Source organism: Dermochelys coriacea, chromosome 14, assembly GCF_009764565.3.
Source record: "Dermochelys coriacea isolate rDerCor1 chromosome 14, rDerCor1.pri.v4, whole genome shotgun sequence".
In the NCBI taxonomy this organism is placed as follows: domain Eukaryota; kingdom Metazoa; phylum Chordata; order Testudines; family Dermochelyidae; genus Dermochelys; species Dermochelys coriacea.
Window position 1 is genome coordinate 22,819,460 of NC_050081.1, and position 26,029 is coordinate 22,845,488.

The window sequence follows — 26,029 nt, forward strand, 5'->3', positions numbered from 1 at the left end:
GGAGACTCATGGCGTCCAGCTTGTGAGAGTATTTGGGGAAGGTTCTAGGGTTCATCAAACTAGCCAAGGCCACTCCCCTTTTTATCCTGTAATTGCAACTGATGCATATTTTTCAACTTAAAGGGAAAATGCTTCTGAAGATCAGCTTGGGCCATGTATGGAGGGGGAGAGAGAGAGAGAGAGAAACCAGAGAATGAAAGCAAAGGAGGGTGACCTTGGAGTAGAGTGAAAGAGAGAGAAAAATTCTACTGTCAACACAGACCAGCGTACTGCCCAGGGAGTCTGCCTAGGCCAACCCAGCTTGGAGGTGAGGCTTCTCCTACCCCTCTACAAAGCAAAGGTGCCATCCAACTAGAAAACCCTGGGACCCTGCAACTGCACATTGGCTGAGACCAATGGGGACAGCTGGGGACCTGTTTACCAGCTGCTTCAGAGAAAGTTACAAGAACACCTACAGGAGGCAGTGACATGCTCCTAGGGGAAGTTCCCTCCCAACCCCCATTAGTTAGAGATTGGCTTATGCCTGGAAGCACGGGGGATGATCTCCTGTCCAGCCCTTTGCTTCCCATTGCAACTTCCCTCTCTGCTCCGTTTGCGGAGCCTCTGGGGAGTGGAACCAGTGCCAGATCGCATCCAAGCCGCCCTTATGAGCCCACGACCTTTGAGCGGATTCGCTATCAGGCAGCACACACCTGTCCGGCCACAGCGGTTTTAGGGGCAGAGCATTTCTGCCGTGCACACAGACAGTATGTGTGAGCAATGGTTCTGCCTCGAACGGGCCTTGTCTGCCAGAAGGGCCCTGGCACTGCGGGGTAAAGCTGGACTTGGGGCAGCTCCGAGGGACCTGTGACTTTCCAGTAGCATTAGACTAAAAAGGCAAAGCAGCTTCCCCGCTCCTTGTGGGCGTGGAGGGGTTGCGCTGCGTACTGGCTGCTGAGCGTCCTCTCTCTCCAGCTCTGGGTAGTAATTACGCTGTTTGTCTATAGTTTGCATTAGCCCGCTCGGCAGAGCCGCTGAGGTGCTGCTAATCTCCATTCAGCATTCACAGGAAGGGCCTCTCGACAAAACAGGATATTCTGGTGGGGCCGGCGGATGGACATCGTGCAGAGCGTTGCCTAGCAATGGATCGGCGGAGAGCACACCCCACTTCAAGGTGCCGTGGTTTGAAAGCGGAGCTGACAGGCTTTGCAGATGGCTCATGCACCCTGCAATATCTGGCCTTGCGCCGAGGTATCCCCAAGGGCTAAAGAGAGACGGACAAGCGCCACTCTCCCCCCATCTGAGGAACCTGAGACCCGGGCAGAGACTTTAAGAGACTCATCTTCAGCCTGTGCAAGGTGCTGAGTGCCCTTTACCCTCAAAGAGCTCAGCACCCCCCAGGATCAGGCCCATGAGGGGTTAGAATTAGAATTCACCTCTCCTGATGGCCAAGCACTGTGCGCTAACCACTAGGCCACCTTGCAAGCCCAGCCCATGGCCATCGAGGAGCCAGTGACACCACGGGGGAAGCAGCAGCACACGTGGGGTACCAGCTCCCACCACAGTGGCTGAAGCACTCCATGACACATGCCACCCCATGACCACTTGGAGCTGGAGTCACTGGAGGGTTCCACACTCACCAGCCCCTCTCTCTTTCCAAAGCAATGTGTCCTGTTACCCTGCCCCAGCTCCCCTTCACTCAGCCTCCTCTCCCCGGACCCAGCGCCATCCCTGCAGCGTGCTCTAACCACTGCCCATTGCTGTGCCATCTGCAATATCAAGGGAACACTTGAGCTGGGAGAGGAGTTTTTGACAAAGCATTTTTTTCAACACCCAGTGCTGGTTCGTCGGCAGCAGGGCTGTTGGCGGGAAAGGGTTGCTTTCGGTGACTTTCCCGATTCGAAAAAACATTGGGAAAAAACAAAGGGTCAAAATTGAACATTTTCAAAATGAAGTTTCAGTTTTTCAGTTTGAAATGACTTTTCTTTTCAAAAAATTCCCTCTGAGGTGGGTGGAGTTGTTATCTGATGGGGAACTGAGGCACAGAGAGACTCCAGATGCCCATGGTCACACAGTAAGCCTGTGACAGAGCAGGGAACTGAGCCTGGATCTCCCAAGCCCTAGGCTGCTGCACTAACCACTAACCCAGCCTTCCTCTCTCTGACTCTGAATCTCTGCTTCTGACTCTGACATGCCAACGCACATTCACCTGCTCTGACATGAATCTATTTTGAAACTGCAGGGAGGCCAGCTGGGCGTCACAGGTTGAACCAAGTTGCTATCACCTATTCTATCCAAATGCCAGCACGCTGTCAAAGGTACAGCTCCAGAGACACATACCGCAAGGCTGCGCCTTGTCTCCTTTCTCACACTAGACTATCACATATGAATGCTCTCCTGCGAAAGGTCTGTTAAGACCCTTTGTTTTCAGCTCTTACCGACTTGTACTGAAAAAACCCCAAGTTTTACAAAAGCCAGTATTCACGCTTTACCAAAATTCACCTGAATTTTCAACCACTCAAGTACATGAAAATGCTGTTTATGTAAGAAAATGTACTCCCTGACATTAGGAAGATGTGTTTATGTTAACAATCAATTAGTCTAAGTGTAAACATGAGGCTGTCTATTAAAGTACGGCAATGCAGTGAAAGACACACACACACGTACATCCTTTACAATTTATGAAACAAACCGCAGCATTAAACTGCTTGTATTTCCAATACTCTTACTTTTCTCTATTGCTACTTTTTTTCTGGGACCCCGTTCCCCAATATCAACCCTGATATTTACCCAGAAAACTTTGCTGTTAACTTTCTCTACTGATTTTCACCCATTTTCTAATTTTTGTAATAAACACTGATACATTCCGGGAAATTTGAAACAAATGAAGGGCCTTGCCTACCGTACATCCTTCTGAGTCTTGGGCTAGAATACAGCAATGACTGAGCACCAGACAAGCTATGATTTGGGTATGGAAATGTCTTGCTTAATAATCTAGCAGTGGCTCAAGTTATGAATATGATATGGGGCACCCTCCCATCCTCCTCCACCTGCACTCAGCCTCAACTTCAAACCTGTCCGGACCTCACTGAATCAGTTCAAACAGGAGTTGGGAAAATCCAAGGAACTGTGGGTCTTTGCCAAACCATGTCAGCCTTCCCAAAAATCTCTGACGCTTTAGGAAAGACCTTTAAACTTGTGAGCAAAGTGCTATTTATTTAGACTTCCTCTCGAAAACAAGAGTCCTCAAGGGAAGCCACAAGGTTCAGAATAGGTGTCAATCCTGGGATTCTGGCATTGGTGGCTTTAGGCTCCTCCCAGATGATAACGACAAAGCAAGGCTCTTTGGATGGGCAATCGGGATACTATAAAGGGGTAGCTCTCCGTAGCGAGGGGCTCTCTTGACCCAGTGTAACTCCACTGCGATCACCAGAGTTACTTTAGGTTTACAGTGAGAGGAGAATGTGGCTGGGGGTAATGGTGGGGGGTCAAACTAAAGCAGGACAACATTTTTCAGCCATAAATGCAGATTTGGTGACACCCAAAGGTTTGGTGAATTTGTGTCAGTTTCGCTGAATTGTTCATGCTGGAAAAAACAAAAACAGAAAAATTCCAAAACGGTCAAAATATTTTGTTCTGACATTTTTGAAACAAAACGTTTCCATTTTTTCAATTTGAAACCACTTTTCATTTCGAAATGTCCTGCAAGTTTATTTGAAAAAAAAAATTAAAAATTGAAAAAAACACTCTAACTAACCCTAAACAAAGTTTTATTCGACTTTTTGTTTTACTGAAAACTTCCAACAATTCTGGTTCTGAGTCGACTTGAAATATTTGTGTTTGTTTTAAATTTTTCAGAACTGTCAGTGAACTGAAAAATCAGCTCTTCCCAGGAGTCTAGTTGAAAGGGTCACTGTGATGAACTCAAGCCACCTGTGCTTCCCTGCATGGCTCTCCGGGCCGATGGGACTTTCTTAAAAGTATTTTTGAGAGCCAGGGGTGCCAGCCACCCCCAGTCTGACTAGGAACAAGGTGACGACAGGTCTGTTTCTGCGTCTCTGGGGATCAGTGGAAGGGAGAGCTGCTGTTAATGAGATCGTCCTGCAGGAAGGATGTTGAGTTAATGGGATTGTCGAAAATTAGATTACCTAGAAGGAGATTGAGATGGGCAGGGACACCCTAGAGCCAAAAATAAAAGCATCCAGCGAGCTGACAGAAGAACGTGACAGGGGAGGGTATGAGGAGGAGTCGGGATCTGATGTGCTCTCCTGAGAGCATTCCTGGTCATGGATGGGAGGTGACTGCTGCTGAGGACACCGGACGGAGGGGGGGGATGCAGAATCAATGGCAAAGCTCTCACTGATTTCACTGGGGCTAAGATTTAAACCCAGATGTATGCAGACCCCTTGCTGCGAAACAGCCCAGCTGCATGCAGGTAACAAGCATCTGATGCAGGCACAATGCACAGTCAGGAAGAAGGCACTGCTGCTGGGCTGCCCGCTGCGGCAGGTCAGATGCCTTGTGAGTCTCAACATTGCGTTCACTCCACCTGCATGGGAGCGGATGAGAGCAGCCCAGCCAACAGGCACCAACAGAGCCAACCCTCCTTGCTGTGAATGCTTCCCTCACTGATGGGCACAGCTCCCTGCACTGCCTCCGCCAGAGCAATCCTATGAAACGGGGACTCCGTCACATGGTCTGTCTCTAGAGCGAATGTGCTCAGCTTACAAAAGATGCTTTTGTATCTGCCAGTCCTGCCAAGCTAGCCTGGGACCTGAGCCAGCCCAGGGCCTTTCCTTCTCACATGCTGGCCAGCGGGCGTTAATCAGCTAACACTAGGGTCCATCCTCACCCACACTCTGGGAGCCAAATCAGATGCTCAGCACCACCAGAACAACCCATTATCTCCCAGGTGGAAGTGATAGGCCCGCTGAAGATGCACAAGAAAGAACTGACTCCAATTCCCTCTGCCTTAGCTCTGCTGGTAGTGTCGAGCAAAAGCCACAAACGGTAGGACACACTTAGTTTTGCCCTGACCCGACGCTGGCACATGCAAAGACAGATCGCTGCTAGTGGCACATGCTTTTCAGGGTGGATCCACCACTTCAAGGGAAAATTATCTGTGGAAAAGCTTTAAAACTCCCCTTGCCATGACAGACAAACTGCCCTCTAAGCAGGCAGATGGGACAGAACTCAGCAAGGAGCTGATTGCTGTACAACGCTGAGCCCTCACTCAGCCCCTGGCAGGGAGAGAGCAGGGAGAACTCTGCCTCCACTGGGAGTGAAAGGCAGGAGGAGATCAGCCATTCCCTCTCTCCTCTGGCCGTATTGGGAAGAGCAGCTGACAAATTGCACAGTGCAGCTGTATGAAAGGTTAGCAGCTGGCTCCAGGTTCTGTGGCTGGCAGCTCACCCGCCTGGAGCTGTTTTCCCTTCCGGGACAGGGTATGTGTCACCGCTATCGTGTATCCCTCAGGGCTGAGTCGTCGTTGAAGTGGCTGGCTCAGGCCATACCTTGGGTAGGGGGGATTTAGGTCTCCCTGGGATTTAGCCAATACGACTCCCCCTTGCTGTTATCAGGGCCTCAATCCGCAGGTGCTGCTGGGAGCGGCAGACCAGTGGGTGCAGAGCCCTGCCTACACTGAGATCGGGGAGAGTGGGGCCATGCCTGCCACTGGGCTGGGCCCGAGCCCGAGCAAGTGGAGAGTGGAGCAACGATGCAGGGACCATGCTGTGCATGATCTGAGACCAGGAGGGAAAACGCCCCAGGCAGCTGGGAATTCCAGGGCTGCAACTCCACAGAGGGGCCCCGGGGATGTCACCAGGGAACACGAGAGCTGCCAGGGTTGCCCACCACTCCAGCTCCTACCGCCCCTGGGCTTCCTGAGCCCCTGCTCCTCCCACCGCTCTGCCGCGGCTGATGCCAAGGGCACTGCTACAGGGCCCACCAGACCACTGCAGGGCCCCTCCACTCGGGCAGCCAGGGGCAGGCTGTGGATCCTGCAGGTACCACCCAGCCCTGCAGAACCACCTCACCCTCTGCCCTCCAGCGAGTGTGCCAGGCCCCAGCTGCAGTAAACTGCCCCCAGGGGAGTGCAGGGGATAACAAACGGAAACTCAAAGAGCAGCACCCACTGCCCCTTCCCAGGGCTGGCTGCTGCTCCCCTCCCTTGCCAGGCCCAGGAGACATGGCTGAGAAAGGGGGACTCGCCTCGTTTGCCAACTCTGCCTATGTGAGCCAATGAAGACGACACACCCAGTGCACGCGCAGCCCATAGCTCCTCCAGGCCAGCATCCCCTCCCCAGCCCTCAGCATGCCTGCTGCAGTAACGCCGGGCCCACACGCATAGCGCTTCCCAGCCAATGGGCCCAAGGGCGGGCAAGCAGGTCTGCCAGCTACACATGGGGCAAGTGAGGCAGGGAATTTGGTGACTTGCCCAAGGTGACACACAAAGGAGTGTGAGCCAGAGCCCCCAGCTCTGCGCTCTAACTCCAGACAATGCTGCCTCCCTGCAGCAGCAGCTGGTTAAGCCAAGGGAGGCCCCTCTCCCTCTTCTCTTCCGTTGTCCTCGCCTCATGCTCAGGGAGCTGTGGGTAGTGGCTCAAGCATTGGATGTGGCTTCAGGGGACCTGGATTCTAGTCTGGCCTCTGCCACTGTGTGCTAGGGTGGCCAACTTTGTGATTGCATAAAACCAATCAGGAACAGGAATGAGGGGCTTGGGTGCAGGAAGGGGCTCTGGGCTGAGGGGTGGGGCCGAGGGGTTCAGAGTGTGGGAGGTGGTTCCAGGCTGGAGCAGGGGGTTGGGGTGCGGGAGGGGATTCGGGGTGAGGTCTCCAGGCAGTGCTGACATCGGGTGGCTCCAGGAAGTGGCAACGTGTCCCTCCAGGTGGCTTGTAGGTGCAGGGATGGCCAGGGGGCTCTCATGTGTTGCCCACACCCGCAGGCGCCCCCCCCAATAGCTTCTATTGGTTGTTGTTTCTGGCCAATGGGAGCTGTGGAGCCAGTGCTTGGGGTGGTGCCTGCAGGAAGGGGTATTATGCAGAGTCCCGCTGGCCACCCCTCTGCCTAGGAGCTGGAGAGACGTGGAGCAGCTGCTGCAGCCAACGGACTTTTAGCGGCCCGGTCAGCTGTGCTGACAGGAGCTGCCAGGGTCCTTTTCGACTGGGCATTCCAATCAAAAACCAGACGTCTAGAAACTCTACTGGGTGCCCTTGGACTTGTCATGCTGTCTCTGTTTGCCCATCTGTAAACAGTGGATAGCAGCACCATGGCTGATAAATGCTACGTGAGAGTTATTACCCTCGAGTCAGCATAAACCAGCCAGAGGCCTCTTGGTCGGCTAACCAGTGTTTGCCGGATTTTTCTTTTCTGTTACATCCAAGCTGAAGAGAGAATCAAACCGCAAGTGGCCGCAGCTGCCTTGCTGTTCATCAGGGACGTCTTCTTTGCCAGTCTCTGCCATTTAACAAGTCATGAGCACCCACCCGGCCCATCTCCAGCTTCCCTGCTCCTCCTCCCAGCTGGAAAAGAATGCCCTCCTAGCAGGACCCTGGATTGTACATCTGGGTTACGGCAGAGACTCCGTCACGGGCTGAGGGAGGTGACCAGCTAACGAAGCATCCCATGACCGGACTCTTCCCCCAGAAGTCCTTCGGGTGTCTCTATAAATCGCCTGCCCTGCCCCGGGACTGAGTCAGCTGTAACATGATGCTGCAGCTGGCCTGTGCCAGGGCTGCTCTGCACAGCACATGAGAGCCGCATTTGCAGACTCCAGGACACTGTGTGTGGCGGCAGCAGCACCAGGCTAGTCCAAGGACACGCCACACAGCAGAGTTCATTTTGCAGTGCTGCCAGCAGAACTGCCGACCTAGCGCTCTGCAGAATCCCGCGGGCAGCGAACCCAAGTGCCTGGGCAATGCCACAAAGAGTGCCACAGACACCCCTCTCCTCAGCTGTCAGGGCGGCCATGTGGGACTCAAATGCCAACAAGGTGGTTTTTACCCGAGCAGCGGGCACTCAGGGAGCTACACAAACCCATAGGTTCATTGCTGCAGGAGTTGTCACACACTCGGCCCTCCAGCGGGTCGGGGTTTAGAAAGGAGAGAGGGTGGCTGAAACCTGGATTTTATATTAAAGTTATATTATATATTATATTTATGTTTCCCCTGGGGGGCTCTATGAACAGACCTAAAGCGCTGGGAGAACAATGGGCAGGATCATGACACCCAGCCAAGTCAGTGGCAAAACTCCCATTGATTTCAGCAGTGTTGGATCGAGCCATGGAAGTGAAACCAGAGCTTTCAGAGTTCTCGACACCTCACCCACTCCTCCTCATCTCTCCTACGCCATCAAGATGTCAACCCCTGCCTCCAATCGGCCCATGATGCCACCTCCCCTGCCCAATTAATGCGTCTCCAAACAAGGCCCTACGCGCTTTCTCCGGGCTGCCCCTCACGTGTTGGGGGAGCTCTCTGGAAACATGCCCAAAGTTACCTCATTATCCTCCTCAAAATTCCGCTTTCCTGTGTGGGCCAACAGAAAATCTGACAAGAGCTAGGCAACGGGAGTGCTAACATCACAGACTGTCATGCTGACCACTACTGCCTTATTGTTTCCTTGGTCTGTATCTATCTGATGTCTCTCTTCTTATCCTCAGATTGTCAAAAAGAGACTGACTTTTTGTTCTGTGTTTGTACAGCGCCTCGCACAACAGGGTCCTGGTCTAAGATTGGGCTCCCTAGGCCCACTGCAATAAAATTTATTAAAATAATAATTTATTTATTATTATTACTAGAGAGGAGAAAGAATGGTTAGTCAGACTGTTTAAAACGCGTTATTTGTTTTTGTCAGCAGCTATTTAACTCAAACAGCTGATAGACAGTTGGGAGAAAAGATCTTTTTGGTAAAGATTCAATACACCTCCACCTGCTGCTGCAGTTCAAGGCTGTGAAAACTCCCTCCTCAGTTCTCTGGTCTTCCAATGAGACCTCCAGCAAATATATATTATATATATATTCCTATTATTTCTGAAATAAACAAAACAAGAAAGAAATTTAAAAAATAAAATAAAAATGATCAGACCCAACTTTTCAGGCCTTCTTTCTCCATCATAAAGAAGCAAAAAAGGCACAAAGGCACTTTGCTTTTTCCTGGCCAGGTCACCGCTGATGAAGTAAACAAGGGAATAATGAGTGTTGCCACTGGTTCCAAAAAATCAGGCTACAGCAGAGACATCTGGTTCCTTTAAGTTACAAGAGGCAAAACTCCTAATAAAGAGAGTCATTTTCTCGTGGCTACAGCATCTTGAAGGAAGCCCTCCATCAAAGCTCCAGCCTGTATGAATATTTAATGCCAAACACCAGCTTACCTCATGATTTCTTTTCTTTCTTTTTTTTTACATGCTTGCCGTTTTCCCCTTTCTTGTTTAAAAAAGGGGTAAAAAATAAATTAAAAGCCAATCAAAATCCTTTTCGGTCCAAGCCTTAGTTATCCATCACCTTTCAGACCCCCAAACTCCTAGGGAAGCAGTGTTTCAAATTAATAGATCTTTCTGCGGATAGTCTGGGTTTGATGCACAGATCCAAGTCGATTGGCTAATGCAAATTACAGCACGCTTTCTTACTAAACTGAGAGGAATTAATTGGAGAGAGATTGGCATTCCAGGCATGTCCCTTCCCGACTGCACCAAGGTGACAAAAGGCCTGTGGGTGGCACATGGGTCAGGATTCGGGTGTCTAAGGGTATGTCTAAACTACCCGCCAGATCAGCGGGGGTCGATTTATCGCATCTAGTCTAGACGCGATAAATTGACCTCCAAGCACTCTCCTGTCGACACCACGGTAAGTCGATCCAAGTACGTCAACTTCAACTATGTTATTTACATAACTGAAGTTGTGTAACTTAGATCGATTCCTTCTCCCCCCCCCCCGCCAGTGTAGTCCAGGGCTTAGCTGGCCTGGGGGATCAGTGAAATTCCCCACGGCTCATCGGAGCAAGTAGCAGAGATGCTACTACATTCTGCAATGGCCCGCAGGTCGCCAAGAACAGCAGGGGTGCTCCTGGAGGGAGCACCGCCATCACCTGATAGTAACTCAAGAGAACAGACTGACACCATGGCCCAGAGCCACAAAGGTATTGAGGAATCTGGGCATACATGCTTCAGGAGAGAGCTAGACAATGACTGCCGACACAGAAGACCTCCACATTATTAAGACTACGTCTACACTTAAAATACTGCAGGGCCACAGCTGCAGTACTGCACCTGTGTCACTGCAGTTAATCCACCTCCCCGAGAGGTGATAGCTAGGTCCACAGAAGAATTCCTCCATCTTCCCAGCGCTGTCTACTCCAGGGGTTACATCGTCTTTGCTACGTCTCTCAGGGGGTGGATTTTTCACACCCCGAGAGCCATAGCTAGGTCAACGTAACTTTTCAGTGTAGACTAGCCCTCAGTCACACCTTGGTCTTTTCCAGGAACTGGAGGACCAAGAACTCTAAGGATCAAATCCTGGCCCTATTGAAGTCAATGGCAAAACTCCCACAGGATCAGGATTTCACTGTATGAATCCAGCTTAACTCCAGAGGGCTGTTCCTGAGAACGAGAAAGGCAGGATGGAATCCAGCAGGGAAGCTTGTGCTTCTCCCCAATATGCCCAGTGAGAGAAGAAAACTGGGTCCGATTTTGAACCCAAAGGCCTTTGACAATTTCCCATCAGGCCATCGGCCTTTCCCAGGGGGCAATTGTACTGCCTCTCCCTGATCAACAGGAGTCGCTGCTTCTTGTGCTATCAAATGGTTAAGCTGAGGAAGAAACTGGCAACAAACTGAAGGGGGCCAGAAACATTCCCGGTGCAAGTCCCCTGAAAGCAACAGCGTCACCCTGCGGATGGAGACAACCTGAAGTTGATTTGCTTCCTCTAGAAATATACCTAGGGCCCTGCCAAATTCACGGCTGTGAAAAATGTGTCACGGACCATGAAATCTGGTCTTTTGTGTATGTTTACCCTATGCTATACAGATTTCATGGGGGAGACCAATGTTTCTCAAACTGGGGCTCCCAACCCAAATGAGGGCTGCGGGGGGTTGCAAGATTATAGGAGGGTTGCGGTATTTCCACCCTGACTTCTGTGCTGCCTTCAGAGTTGGGAGGCTGGAGAGAGGCACGGCTGCTGGCTGAGGGCCCAACTCGGAAGACAGCAGGACAGAAGTAAGTGTGGCCACTGCTCTCTGGCTGCCCAGCTCTGAAGACAGTGCTGCCACCAGTGGCAGTGCAGAAGTAAGGGTGGCAATTCCGTGACCGCCCTACAATAACCTTGCAACCCCCCCCCCCACAACCCGTTTTGGGTCAGGACCCCTACAGTTACAACGCCATAAAATTTCATATTTAAATATCTGAAATGATGAAATTTATTATTTTTAAAGTCTTATGATCGTGAAATTGACCAAAACGGACCGTGAATTTGGAAGGGCCCTAAATATACCTATGGAAATAAAGCTACCAGGACGTGTAGCCGAGGCAAAAACCAGGACTGTCCCATGTGCTCCCATGGTGCTTTCACAGCATCTGAGCTTTTTTTCAGCTTCTCCTGCTGAATTTGCCAAATGCTGCTGGTGCCCCCAGAAGGGCTTTCCACCACGAGGCACTACTGCTCAGAGTTCTTTGAACTACTTACCCCCATTTTATTTTTATCATTATTATTGTTTCTTGGGACTTCTCCACACAATCGGTTGCCACAGCTCATGTGTTCCATGGTGCCACAGTCAGAGCTGAGCACCCTATGCACAGTGAATTATTCATTCCAATACATTTAGTCCCTTTTTCCCATTTGCAAAATTATCTGCCGACAGACATGGGTCCAAATTTGCAAAAGTGGCCCCTGATTTTGCCCTTCCATTTTTTGGAGGGGCCCAGCTTGAGCCTCTCCCATGGGATTTGTCAGATGCTGGGGGTGCTCAGCATCTTGGAAGGTGGAAGATACCCCATGCACACTTGACGGGCCCAAGATTGGCCACTTTGCAACATTTTGGTCATAGCTTTTTACAAATGATGAAATTATCAGCTGTTTTCAGTATTCACCATCTGCACGGCATGCATGACTGCTCACCTAGGTCACATGGTATTGTTTCTGCTCCCTGACTGCATGACTGAAATTTGCAATAAACAGAAGAGAGACTTGACTAAGTCATTTGTGGCACGAATCTCTGCGCTGACTTGTATTCACAAGACTGTCATTTTCCAGGAAGATGCTTGGAAACGAGTCAGATGAACATTTACAGGGGTAGCAACTTTTACACCACGTGGCGCTTTGTCCCCCTCTAGTGGTGGCGGGGCCACATAGAGGTCGAGAAGCCTACCACAACTGTGGCTAAACAGAACAGGGGCTTTTCACTCAGGCAATATAAAGGCTCATGCATTAAGATCCCAAGGTCCCCAGTTCAATTCCAACTGCTGACGACTCACTCAGTGTCCCTGGTACATAAGGAATGAAGTAAATTACCAGGCTTAAGTCAAGCAAATGTTCACAGATACACTAATGCAGCCTCTGCCCTGCTCTAGTCACCCATCCTCTGTTGCCATGGAGACAGTTGCATGGTACAGTGGAGATGCTTGTGTGAGGCAGTTTGATCTAGTGGTTAGAGAATGAGAGTCTAGGAACCTTCAGCTCTGCCCCTGGGGCCTTGGGTAAGTCATTGCTCCTTTCTCTCCTTCACATTCCCCCTCTGTAAAATAGGGATGATGCACAGACCCACCTGAGCAGGGGGCAGCAGGGAGCAATCACAGCAGGCAGTGTTTGCATAGCACTAAAGTTTCTTTGTTATTACTGGTTTCAGAGTAGCAGCCATGTTAGTCTGTATTTGCAAAAAAGAAAAGGAGGACTTGTGGCACCTTAGAGACTAACAAATTTATTTGAGCATAAGCTTTGCATCCGACAAAGTGAGCAGCAGCTCACGAAAGCTTATGCTCAAATAAATTTGTTAGTCTCTAAGGTGCCACAAGTACTCCTTTTCTTTTTTGTTATTATTAACAGGACAGCAACCTAAGGACTGAGCAGCCGCAGAAGATAAGCATCTAAGGGCTATTCTGCACTATGCAGGGTTTGCCAGCCTAACTACACAGCTACAAAGCAGATAGAGCTTCACTGGCAGAGCCCTGCTGGGACAGCTTATCCTAGTTCAGAATGAAATCAGCTATACCGGCAAAAGCACTTTTCTGCCTGTGGCCATGTCTACACTACAGACTTCTGCCAGAATAGCTCTGTCAGCCAGGGGTGTGAAGAGGTGTGACCCCTAACTGACACAGCTGTGCCAGTAGAAGTCCCCAGTGTAGATGCAGCTATAGCAGCAAAAACAAGCTTTTACTGGTTTCATTCGGGGGCAAGAGGGTGTGCTGAAATAAGCTACGCCGGAAGAAGTGCAGCTTTGCTGGTATAAGCTAAATCCTTCCCAGGAGCGCTTTGCCAATATAGCATACCAGGATTCCTATACCAAAAAAGCAGTCCCAGTGTAGAGATGGCCTGCATCTACACCAGGGCTTTTCCTGGAGTAAAAATATTTAAAAATCAACCCCCTAAGCAACATGGGGCCAGTTTACTCTTCAGACCAGCCAACGTCTGAAGAGTAAACCTGGCCTGATCTGCCAAGGGAGAGAGAGGAGAGGCTAGAAGTGGGCAGCCATGTCTCAGAGGGTGACTGGTTCCATGGGGCTGGGCTAGCTGACCACATGACCCTTCCAATGGCCAGCGAGAACATGGGCATCACAGCTCTTCAATGGCCTGCTCCAGCCGGACACTGGGTATTAGAGCTGACTGAGGAATGGGAAGTGTTTTTAGCGAAAAACTGAAATCAATCAATGAATCAATAAATGGATTTTCCAAGAAAATGTTTCTTTTTTCCACTTTTTCCCCTTTTCCCCTCCTGCCAGTGGTTTTCAAAAACTGGTAACATTTTGGTTTCTGATGGAAAACCAAAAACTTTCAACAGAAATGATACTTTTTTTCCTGCAGAAAAGGTTTGTTTAATAAAAAAAGCTATTTTTTGCCTAAAATTGGTGACATGACTGATAAGTTCTGAAGCAGCTCTGCTGGTCACTCTGTTGGTCAGTCCCTCTCCCACTTTGATCCTATTGATTTAATGTCTATTTCCCAGCATGCATGCATCAGTTACACTCCTCTGACTGTTCTGTACAAAAGCCAGAGATAGTTCTGTGCAAAGGGCGGCTTCTCAGTCTGATCATACACCTGTCTCCTCACGTTTGGGAGTGAAGGGTAGTGGTAGGGGGCTGGGAGACAGGGCTCCAGTTGTAGGAGTTACAGCCTCAGTTGGCTTTGGGATCAGCACTCAGGTGACCTGGAACATGCCCTGCATCTACTTTTAAATCTAGCTAAACCACATCCCACCTCAGTCTGCAGTTCCCAGCTCTCTCCGGGTGTCCGGAAGCAGGCCCAGCTGTAGGGCCAGTCTCTGAGCACCCTAACTTGTAGAAGGCTCCCTGACTGGCTACATGGCCTATTGGATGGACTAGTCAGCAGACTGGCCAAGCAGCCACTCAAAATGTGCCTAGTGCTGCAATAGTTCCTGTGCTTACTTGTTCCCAGCCTTGCCCCTACCTCGCCTCACTTCAGGTAACCCAGCTCTGACCCTGCACTTCTGACTTTATCTCTGACCCTGGTCTCCTATTCCTGGCCACTGACTCCTGCTCCAACCACTTAGCATGACTGCCCACATCCCAGTCTCTGCCGCTCAGAGTCGCTTAGAGTCCCACAATACCGGCAGTAGCTAGCACCTCCAGACCTTCTCTCTCCTGCTCCTTGAAGTGATAGAATGGCAGCGGCCCGCCCAGCCATCTCTATATGCTCAGCTCTGTTCTGGCTGCACACACCCTGCTACAGAAACTGGCTGGGTCTACAAGTACCTGAAGGCAGAAACCCCTGAAGAGGGAAGTGAAATTATTTTGGGAGGTGCCGGGTGGGGGTGGGGGGAAGTGTGCAATGAAAATGTAGTCTGAGGATTTGGACACGCTTCCTGGGGGTGAGGTGGATTCCGCTGTGGAATCCACATGGTGAAAGTCACAGCACCAGCCATTTCAAACCAGGCTTGATAAAGCACTAGGAAATCTGTCCGGTACCACAGGGAGCGATCCTGGCTGATGGGGAAGGGGAAATCAGACGGCCCTTACCAGCTCTAACTCATATACACCAAATCCATCCCACATGGAACTCTAGTCACTTTAATTACATGGGAGATGAATAGAGTGCTATGATTTTATGACACAACCGATAAAATCTTCCATTTGTCTGAGCACAGCATGTGCTGTGTTTCAACAGCTCTTTGCCTCAGCAGGAGCTAATACAGCAGCAGATTATATCATCAGCCCAGATAATGCTCCTTCAAAACCATTAAGCCATTTTTACTTTATTACAGATTCAAATGATGTCTTGGGAGACATGGGGCGGGGCTCTCTGAGCCCCACCTAGACTAGGAAAATGAAGGGTGTTTAACAAACATGTTAGCAAGCACATGCATAGGTGCAGGAACTAGTGGTATGGAGGTTGCTGCAGCACCTCCAGGTTTTACACGGGGCTCTGCTCTTGACTCTGCAGGTAAGGTCCCAGCTGCCACCTTCGCCCTCAGGGCTCTGTTTCCAGCCCCGCACACGGGGTCTTGGCTACTGGCCCCAAGCCCGGAGTCCCAGCTGCCAGCCCTGACCCCAGGGATCAACTCCTGACCCTGCACACGGGGTTCTGCTGCTGGCCCCACACCCAGGGCTCCGCGCCCGCCCGCAGTTGTGGTCCAGCCTCAGCCTCCTTACTCTTGTCCATGTCCTCAGTCCCAGAGCCATGGCCCTGCTCCCAGCCCTAGGGGATGGAGGGGGGCACGGATGGGGTAAGGAGGAGTGCAGCACGCCCACTCTAGCACTTGCCAGTTAACACCTTTTTAAACACAGCCTAGCACAGAGTATAGATAAAGACAGTGAGGTTTATAAACAGGTTACCTGTCAGCCCTCGGGTGTCCACTAGGGGGGCTTTGCCAGCCCCCTACCGTAGATGCAACTTCTGCCAAGAGAAGCAGTTTTTCTCCGGGTACAGTAACAGTCCTGAACGACTTGAGCTGTGCCAACAGAAGCCCTCTTCTCTTGGCATTGCTGCCTCTACACTGGGGTTTTTGCTAACTATGTCAGCTGGGGGCGTGTGGGTTTTTTACACCCCTGCCAAGAAACCTGTGTGGCATGGACCTGGCCCAAAGCTTTTATTCTGTCATAAAAAAAAAAAAATCAGCCCCCTCCCCCCCGGACTCTGAGGGGTAGACCTGGCCAGAAAGCTGTAAATGGTGGATGCTGGCAAACAGTTTGTAACTGATCACTGGGCTGTACAGCTTTGCCTACAGGGGATGGAGAGGGGAGTATTCAATAAACTCAGCGCATCATCCTCCCCTCACTATGGTCATGGCAGCCGTCACCCCTTTTCATCACCCCACCCAGATCTGGGATCGAGGACACACAGCTCGTCATCTGGGCCAGGCGGGTTTGCAGCAGGCTGACCACGCGGGGCTTGCTTTGCCTAGGAAAAATGGTCTTTAGTGAAAATGGGATTGTTAACTCATTGGAAAGTCCCTGTATAGACAGGGCAAGCTAACAGGCGATGACTGGTCGAAGGGGAAACCTAGATCAGCTAACACGTTACAACTGCCACAGGCCCTGTCTATGCTGCGCTCTCAAAACAGGTCAGCTATCGCATTCTTGTCCAAGCCCTTTCCGAGCCCTTCAGACGACAACCCTGCTCTTTCCTAGTCGAAGTACAGAGGAAGCGCACTGATCACAGGTACTAGCATGCCGTAACCGCTGGCCACACGGACTTGTTAATGGTGATATCTGTCTGCCAGTTCGACCCAAGCCAGCCCCATGCTGCAGCACCCATGTGCTTGGAAATCAGAGGCAGTGCCCTCCCCACTGGCCATCAGATCCCCACTTGATCTTCAGCCGCGTATGGAGGCTACAGCCAGACCCCAAATCACACCCTATGGGCTCTGAACTCCCCAAGAGAATGACACCGGTTTTCTGCGTTCGGGTCATTACACAATAACAACAGCCAGGGATAATAATCGGAGCTTAAAGAGATCTCCAAGAATCTATCACCAGCCAGCAATGCTGTTTCTTTAGCACAGAACACAACATTAGGGTCTGGACAACCCATTCAGATACAAATACTATGTCCGCTCACCAGCCCCTGGCCCTGATGCCTGTCGTCCAAAGATCACTGAGGCAAAGGTGTGCTGGGGCAGCTGCCTCGCTTTAACTTCACCACGTCTGCTACAGCAGTGTGCAGACAAGTGTCGAGCGTCTCCCAGATTTGCCACTAACTAGCTGTGCAGGAAACTCTTCACCCACTACTGAAATGCAGCCCAAACTCTCAGCTCTTTGGCGCCTTTGTATTCTGGGCTCCTACACATTATGGAAATACAAATCATGATGTTAATCATCTCTGGGGCGGAACGAGGCCACTGCTTAGCAGCCCATGGCAAACCCTGCCCCACAGCTCAGAAAGGGAAGGCCCAGATTCTCCAAGATATTTAGCACTGACCTCTCATCAATTTCAATGGGAGTTAGGCACCTAAACACCTGTGAGGATCTGGCCCAAAACCTATTTCCAGCGGAAGCGATCAGGAATTTGGGGAAAAGCGAACGTAATTACCCAGCTTGTCTGGAACTTGGCTAGGACGATGAGGCTCCCATCCCACCCTTGTCAAAGTGACAGGGCATCTTTACTAAGCACAAGGGGTCAGGGACCTCTGCCATATGCCTTATCTCAAAGATGCCATCTCCAGCTGCACGGGGACTTCGTAAACCACATTGGGCCAGGTCTGTCTCCAGGGGAAAAGTACCTCCTACTGAGCTGCAAATGCCACTCCTCCAGCACCCGGAATAACAGAGCAATCATACTTTGCACCTTCTGTCTCTGATTATTTATTAACTATGGTGTATTATTTATTGAGCACTGCCAAGGTACTTGGTGCTGTAAAAACCCACTGAGGATGACCAGTCTCTGCCTCTCAGAGCTCAAAGGCTAATGGGACTCAGTGTGGATGATAGAACACGCACTAGGTAATTAACAAAGTAAAGTCATTGAGTTATACCCACAATAATACATGGGAACTCAGCCTGGCTGAATGGTTCTTTTTCTTTTAATCCCTTTGCAGAAGGTGCTGGATTTTCCTGGCATGGTGCCAGGTACTGGCAATACATGCTGGGACTTCTGGCACTCACAAAGGAGCTCATCAGAGCAAAACTCTGTGCACATGCTTTGGCAATGCTGATGTTTTATAAACCAGGTGTGTTCTGTATTCTCTCTCTCTCTCTCGCTTTCTCCCCCTCCCCCACATCCACAGCCCCGGCTACCATCCACCTGTGAGCAGCCTGTGATGGACGTTGCAGAGGAATAACTTTACCTCCCCAACTACTTAATCACCTGACGCCAGCTGGCCACTCCCTGACTCTTCATACGCAGCCAGGTATGCAAATGCCCATCAGCAGTGTCCTATTGTGCAGTATTACCTGATCTATCTGCTCACAGAGTCGAACTGTGCTAACCCCAAAGTTTTTTGCTGTTATTCTCCTGGGGAGTTGGCTGGAGCAGAATCACTGCGTTCACATCTGTTCTCATCAGAACAATGCAACAACCCTTCCCTTCCTTCAGACATAACAAAAGCACTGCACTCACCCTGATGTAGGCAGCCACCTCTGGCAGCTGTCCAACATTCAAAAAGGAAGTGAAGAATAAAACTATATCCATTTGACACACAATGGGAATTTAGCTGGCCAGATGGACTATGCCTGTAGCCCCAAATTACAATCCCATCTCCTGACCAACAAAAAAGCCACAGCATATTTCATGATCTCAAGTACAAGGGGTTATTTGTCCAATGTGGTCTTACAGGAGACCACCACCTAGAGAATTACCAAGGCTACATCTGGCAGCACTTCGGTTTTGCTGTGAAGGGCTCCTATCCAAGCATTGTCCAGGCCAAAGAGCTCATAAACCTCCCCAGAATTTTATTTCTGTGCAACATTTCTACTTATGACACATCTATCACTCCTTGTTATGAAGATCTTTGCCATCTGATTCCTAAATGGGTCTTTAATTTTATTTCCAGATCAGCCCTTCTGATAATTTACATTCACACAGTGATGGTGGAAAGCACATAAATATCTCAGTGAAGTTGCTGCTATTAAGCCTCACTCCTGGAATAGCTTCAATGCCACCAGCTCTCCGACATGCATAATGCTGTGCTAGCAGTCTGAGGGGGAGCAGATGCCTTTGTGATAGCCTTGCTGCATAGTGACACAACAGCAGGTGGATTCATGCACCTTCCGAAGTCCCTCGGGGAATGTATTTAATGCAAGAGGATTCCAAGCGATTGTTCTTATTTTTTACCACTACCAGCACTTACTGCAAGCAGTATCTGTGCTCACCGGGCTGCAGTACGGTTCCACTTTGAATAGGAAATAGTGGGTGTTGTGTCGATTAAGTTTGTAGCAGAAATCACTCTAAAGTCAACAGACACTGCAATCGCCATTCAATGCGGACATCCATGCTTCCTGCTGTTGCACCAGCTGTTAACATTCGGGACGTTCTTGAGGTTCTTCCCGACTTTTTCTTCCTGTCCTGCCGGATGTGCTGAGACACCTGGGCATTAAGATTGGCTCTGTGACAAGGCCTTGGACTGGACACTGTAACAATTTCAGATTTCATTCATAGATTCATAGATTTTAAGGTCAGAAGGGACCATTATGATCATCTAGTCTGACCTCCTGCCACAATGCAGGCCACAGAATCTACCACCCACTCCTGTAATAAACCCTAACCTATGTCTGAGCTATTGAAGTCCCCAAATCATGGTTAAAGACTTCAAGAGAAGAGAATATTCCAGCAAGTGACCTGGGCCCCACGCTGCAGAGAAAGGCGAAAAAACCCCAAGGCCTCTGCCAGTCTGCCCTGGAGGAAAATTTCTTCCCGACCCCAAATATGGCGATCAGCTACACCCTGAGCTTGTGGGCACGACTCACCAGCCAGACACCCAGGAAAGATTCTCTATAGTAACTCAGATCCCACCCCATCTAACATCCCATCACAGACCATTGGGCATATTACTGCTATAGTCAAGATCAATGAATTGCCAAAATTAGGCTATCCTATCATACCATCCCCTCCATAAACTTATCAAGCTTAGTCTTGAAGCAGATGTTCTTTTGCCCCCACTGCTCCCTTGGAGACTGTTCCAAAACTTCACTCCTCTGATGGTTAGAATCCCTTCGTCTAATTTCAAGTCCAAACTTTGTGTTGGCCAGTTATAATCCATACGCCCTGGACCAGCAAACCAGAACCTCGGCTCCAGGCATGTCACACTCCTGGATGTCTGGAGGAAAACTTGCTGCCTCCTTCTACTAATCGTCGACTGTCCAGACTGTGCTTCCCATTGTCCAACACACAAACAGACCACACCCAGGCTATCTGACGGACAGCAGGGGTGTCGCCCAGGCAGGAGGGAGGGCAAAACGTGCCCCAGATTTTGACAGTTCTGGGTGAAGCCGTCTAGCTAAATAACACTGCTTCAGAAGAAATGGCCAGACCCAGCCACTCATGCTCAGGTTCTGGCAAATGCTGGTGATTCAGTCGAGAGCGCGCCGCCCTCTCACTCGGTACCGAACCCCAGGCACTAGCATGGTGCTAAGGGACGCTGGGCTGCTGCCACCTTTCAATTGCGATATAAAGCCCAGGTCCTGCCCACGTGCAGATATTAAATAAGATTAAGAGTGGTTTGAGGGTCAGATTTCAGGCTGGGTCATTACACTTTGCCTACCAAAAATTCCCCTTGAGCTTTCAGTTGGATACAATAATCTTCTTCAAACTCTGTCCTAAACTGCCACGAAGCAGTGCCATGGGCTGTTAAACAGCTGCCATGCTCCACCCCAGAGGTGGCTGCATTTCACTACCAGGCGAAGTAACTCCTGTCTCCATGGCTTGTGCAATCTGTAATGCACTTTGGGATGGCTGAATGGAAGGTACCAGGGAGGTACTGGTCAGTGTTGTCACTTGCAGTACCAGGAAGTGTTAGCCTCACAGCCTCCTCATGGGCTCTCCCAGCTCAATATTCCTGGTGCACTCCCATCACAGATGGGAAACACGAGGCATGATTTAAAATGCAACTACTGTCAGGGAACTCTCTCCACCCCTACCCCCCTGCCCCTTGAGGATTCTCTCTCCATTATCTCCGTTCACCAGCTGGAAGGGGTCTCCTAACTGATCAGCCCCAGGACCTGGAAATCCAGCTTGGCGCCTTCTGCCTCTGACACCGGCACTGCAAAGTGAGATTCTGCAGCCGGGACTCTGCTGCTATTTCAGCTGCTGGAGTTTCAGAGTAGCAGCCGTGTTAGTCTGTATTCGCAAAAAGAAAAGGAGTACTTGTGGCACCTTAGAGACTAACAAATTTATTAGAGCATAAGCTTTCGTGAGCTACAGCTTATGCTCTAATAAATTTGTTAGTCTCTAAGGTGCCACAAGTACTCCTTTTCTTAGCTGCTGGAGTGTGACTGCAGCTTGCTCTCCTGCAGCGGGCTGGGCTCTGCGAAAAGCTGCTCTGTGCTCACTAAAGTGAGCTGGGGGTGATGGGAAGCCCCATGGGGGTGCGCAAAGAGGGAGGCAGGAGGGGGCATTTGTAGCCATTTTCTGACTAGCTTTAAAAATGGGGGTGGGTGGTCCTCAGGGTCAGATGGGACAGCGTGTGCATGCGTGTGTCTGTGTATGTCCCCACTGCTGCCTGGGAAGGCATGCTGTATGCATACTGCAGGAAAAGGAAGCACAAGGCAGGCACAGCTGGCAGTGGGGCATGGGTTGCACTCCTTTCCCGTTGTGTATCTCTCTGCGGTTACTCCCGCTTTGCACCAGCAGAGAGAGTAGGAGAGTCACTCCACAATGCCGGCCTCTCCCTACAGCTGCAGGTTTTATTCCTAGAGAGGTAAAGCCACAAACTATTTCCATTCAGCTCCCAAGGAGCTTCACCCCCAGCCCCCGGGTACTTAGCTGGAGGTGCTACGCAGCTGGCAGGTAGCCAACATGGCCTGGGTCCCGCAAGAACAGGTGCCACATCCCTTTTCTGTGCAGCAGGGAGCATGGGAGTGTCTGGATCCCAGCCCCTGGCCTCCCACCTCCACCTTCCAGCTCAGCCTGACACCAGGGGTGAGGCCGATGCAATGCAGGGATGGGACAGGAAGGTTTGTCCGGGGCAGACGTGTCACCCACTTACCTGTACTGTGCTTGGAAGTGGTTCTGCACGAAGCTCTGTCTGCTGGGAGGCTGGGCGGCTGGCTGGGCGTGGCCAGAGCCACAGCTCTCGTCGAGACTGGGATGGGGCTGCAGAGAGACAAACGGGGTTATGGAAACATGGGACGGAGGCTGAAAATCACCCGACTCCCCCCAGCGGCACCCCTGCCCCCACCACCCCACTGCCCTCGGTGGGGACTTGTCCACAATTCCTCCTGATGGAGATCTTCCCCTCCACCCCCGTCTCTAGCCCTGCTTCTCCACAGCTCAGGGTGCAGGAAGGAGAGCTGGGTGGGACCCCTACAGAGGGGCATGGGCCATGGCTCTCCTCAGGGCTTAAGCACACTGACTGCAGCCCTGCCAGACCAAAGCAGGGAGGGTAACAAGAGATCTGCTTCCTGATGAGCAGGAGGGCACGAAGTCTGGGATAATGGGGCAGCAGGTGGGAGCAGGGGGTGGGGAGGGAATGGGGGTGGGGCTTGATGAGTGTGGGAAGGGGCTGGAACCAGGCTGGAGAGCAGAGAGCTTTTCCCCTCCCAGGCAGTCTGGCAGAGTTACTCTAAGGAGAGTCACCCTTGTCTTTCATGCCTGGAGAGGCCCTCAGCTAGCCCGGTCCTCCTTCCCAGCCCTCAGCCCCAGCAACCATGACAGTAGCCACAGGCCCTGATGGGTAAATACTGGCTGTACAGACAGGGGAGCAACGAGAAGGAGGAGGGAGCAATTTCATTGCTGGATATGGCTCTGGGGAGACCGACACTGGACACCGCACTCAACACTTGGTTCCACATTTTCAAAGGGATGTTGAAAAATTGGAGAGTGGGCAAAAGAAAGCCACGAAAATGATTCAAGGGCTTCAGCGAGAGACTTACAGAGCATCCAATGCAGTGAGCTGTAGCTCACGAAAGCTTATGTTCTAATAAATTTGTTAGTCTCTAAGGTGCCACAAGTACTCCTTTTCTTTTTGTGAATACAGACTAACACGGCTGCTACTCTGAAACAGAGCAATCTGTTTAGCTTCTCACAGAGAAGATGAGAGGTGGCTTGTTTATGGTGTCTAAGGACCTTCGCAGGGAGAAAACACACCTACTAAAGGGATCTTTAATCTAGCAGAAAAAGGCAGAACCACCAATGGCTGGAAGCTGAAGCCCGACAAACTCAAACTGGAAATTAGGAGCAATTTTTTACCAGGGCGGGTGATTAACCATTGGAACAAACTCCCAAGGGAAGTGGTGGATTCTCCATCTCTTGCTGTCTTCAGATCAGGACTGGAGGCTTTTCTAGAAGCTGAGTTAGTCGAACACAAGCTCTTGGCCTTAGCCCAGGGCTAAGTGGGGGAAATTTAAGAGCCTGTGCTATACAGGAGGTCGGACTAGATGATCTAAAGTTCCCTTCTGGCATTAAAATCTCTGCATCTCTGAAAGGAAAGAGCGATCGGTGCTGACAATAGGGTGTCTGCTTGCTGAACCGCACACAGCCAGCTTGCAGTTATTAGGAGTGGCCCCGTGTCCCCTCGCAGGGAAAGGAAACACGGGTAGTGAGATCAGATGGCTCAGTGGAGAAGAGAGATCGGATATTGGAGAGCAGCGGCACTGCAGCTCTGGGACAGCAATGCCAAACGCACCCAGAATCCAACCAAGAGAAACCCACCAGCCAGCCAGACACAGAGCAGGCTCAGCCCCCCTACCACATGCAAAGCTACATGGGGACCAGCAGCTCGCAACTCCCTGGGAACCTGCTGGCCGTGATGCTCATTGGCAAGCAGCTGTCAGCTTTCAAATGCCCCTCCAGAGAGCTGGGTTGGGGAGTGGGGGAAAGAGAGTTAGTGAGTTTGGGGAACGTGTGTCTGTGTGCACAAGGGTTGCTGTGTGCCCACGAGTGTGTGTGTGTGTGCACGAGGGTTGCTGTGTGTGCATGTGTGTGTATTTCTGTGCACGAGGGTTGCTGTGGGTACACGAGTCTGTGTATGTGTGTTCACGAGGGCTGCTGCATGTGCATGAGGGCTGCTGTGTGTGCAGCAAGTACAAGCAGAAAATGGTGCTAGGTGTGAATTAACCTCCTGTAAGTGATCAGAAACTGGACAATAACTAAAAACACCACCTGGGATGCATGTCTCCAAGGCAAGTACAACAGCAGGACTTCACAAGCAAGGACATCAAAATAAATAAATACATCCTTGCATTTTCTGATGCCTATCATATACAGATCTCAGAGTGCTTTATAGCACCCCAACAAATATAATCACCCCAGTTTTACAGAGGAGTACACTGAGGCACAGAGCAATTAGTGTGACTGGCTCATAGTCACAGACATTGAGTCACTGACAGATCTGGGGACAGAACCCAGGAGCTCTGATGCCCAGTTCCCTATTAGAACCCCTCGCCCATGCTAGCTCAGTTACGATACCCCGAGCAGTGTGAGTTTTGGGGGGGTTGGCTGCCCTGAAGGAACAGCAGCAGAAAAGTGAACATGATCCTTTCCTAATAGTGGCACTTTTCATCTTGCACCCCACACTGCAACATTGGGAAAGTCAAATTCCTCGACACTTCTTGCTGGGGAGATTTGCAGGTGAAATAACAGTCAGGTCCTTAATTGTGGCTCCCAATTGTAATACCTAGGCAAGGAGAGCAGATTGCAACTTCATCTGAAGATGTGATAAATAAATCTCTGTCACTGGTCCTGTACAAAATTCCTAGAGCAGGTCCTAAGGTGACTGCTTCTGTATTTACAGCCTCTGCATCAAAGTAACAGCAGCTAGTACCGCTCACCTAGTGAAGGTTATTGCAACAAAACAGAGAAAGATCCAAATCACCTCAACAAGGGTGCAATTGACAAAGTCACTGGAATTAGGGGCAGTACCTGCCCTGTCAGTTTCTGGGAGAGAAGAAAAGAAGAAGAAAAAGGTCTGTCATTAGGCTGAGTTAAGCCCCACTGAGCGCCAACTCTTGGTTCTCTATCTGCAAAAGAAATTGAAAGAAATTGACCGCAGACTGGAGTTCCTTCCAAAAGCTTCTCACTGCCCTGCTGGACAGAGAGCCAGCAGCTCTGTCTACAACACCACCAGCAGTGCTACCCAGACCAGCACTAGGTACCAAACTCCAGGGGGAGACTGATACTGACAAAGGGCTGAGCCCTGCCCGCGGCTGGCGATAGGATACCTTAGAAACACCAGCGGGAGCCTACCGCAGTAATTTAGATGGAACACAGGAGCTAATGGCGTTAACATAACCCAGTCACTGTCCAACATTAAACAGTGTTCTACAACATGTGGGGTTTGGTATAGAGAGCTCAGCTTCCTTGGCACCCTGGCAAACACACCATTAACCATCCTTTGAACCTTGTACTGAAGATAAAGAAGGGAAACCAGTGAAAGCCTTTGGAATATCAAGTATGAAGTCAGGCTTGCATTCCAACAGCACCCCTTCTTCCCTCTCCCTCAGCTGGTGAGTTTCAGAAGGAAACCCCCCTTGCTTGACAGTTTCTTAGATGGAATCCAGGATGGCACAGATGCCGACTTTCTTCTTTTCGGGTGGGTGCTCCACCCCCACTCCACCCTGAGGTCCCGCCCCTGCCCTATCCCCTCCCCCAAGGCCCACCCACTGCCCCACATCTTCCCACCCTAGCTCCAACCCTTCCCCCAAACGTGACCCGCCCTTGCTCTGACTCTTCCCTCCCCCACTCGCCCACTCCCTCGGCCTCCCGCCCACCACTGAATAGCTGATCGGGGTGTGGGTTATTT

At 50.7% G+C, this 26,029-nt stretch overlaps 1 protein-coding gene across 1 annotated transcript in view; it reads right to left on the reverse strand.

Moving 5' to 3' along the window:
- The window catches only part of USP43 (ubiquitin specific peptidase 43), a 176,387-nt gene that overhangs the window by 94,472 nt on the left and 55,886 nt on the right, over positions 1-26,029 (reverse strand). Inside the window, exon 3 of the mRNA XM_038372636.2 lies at positions 22,277-22,383. Within this exon, the coding sequence (XP_038228564.1) occupies positions 22,277-22,383 (107 nt within the window). The remainder of the gene's footprint in view (positions 1-22,276; positions 22,384-26,029) is intronic.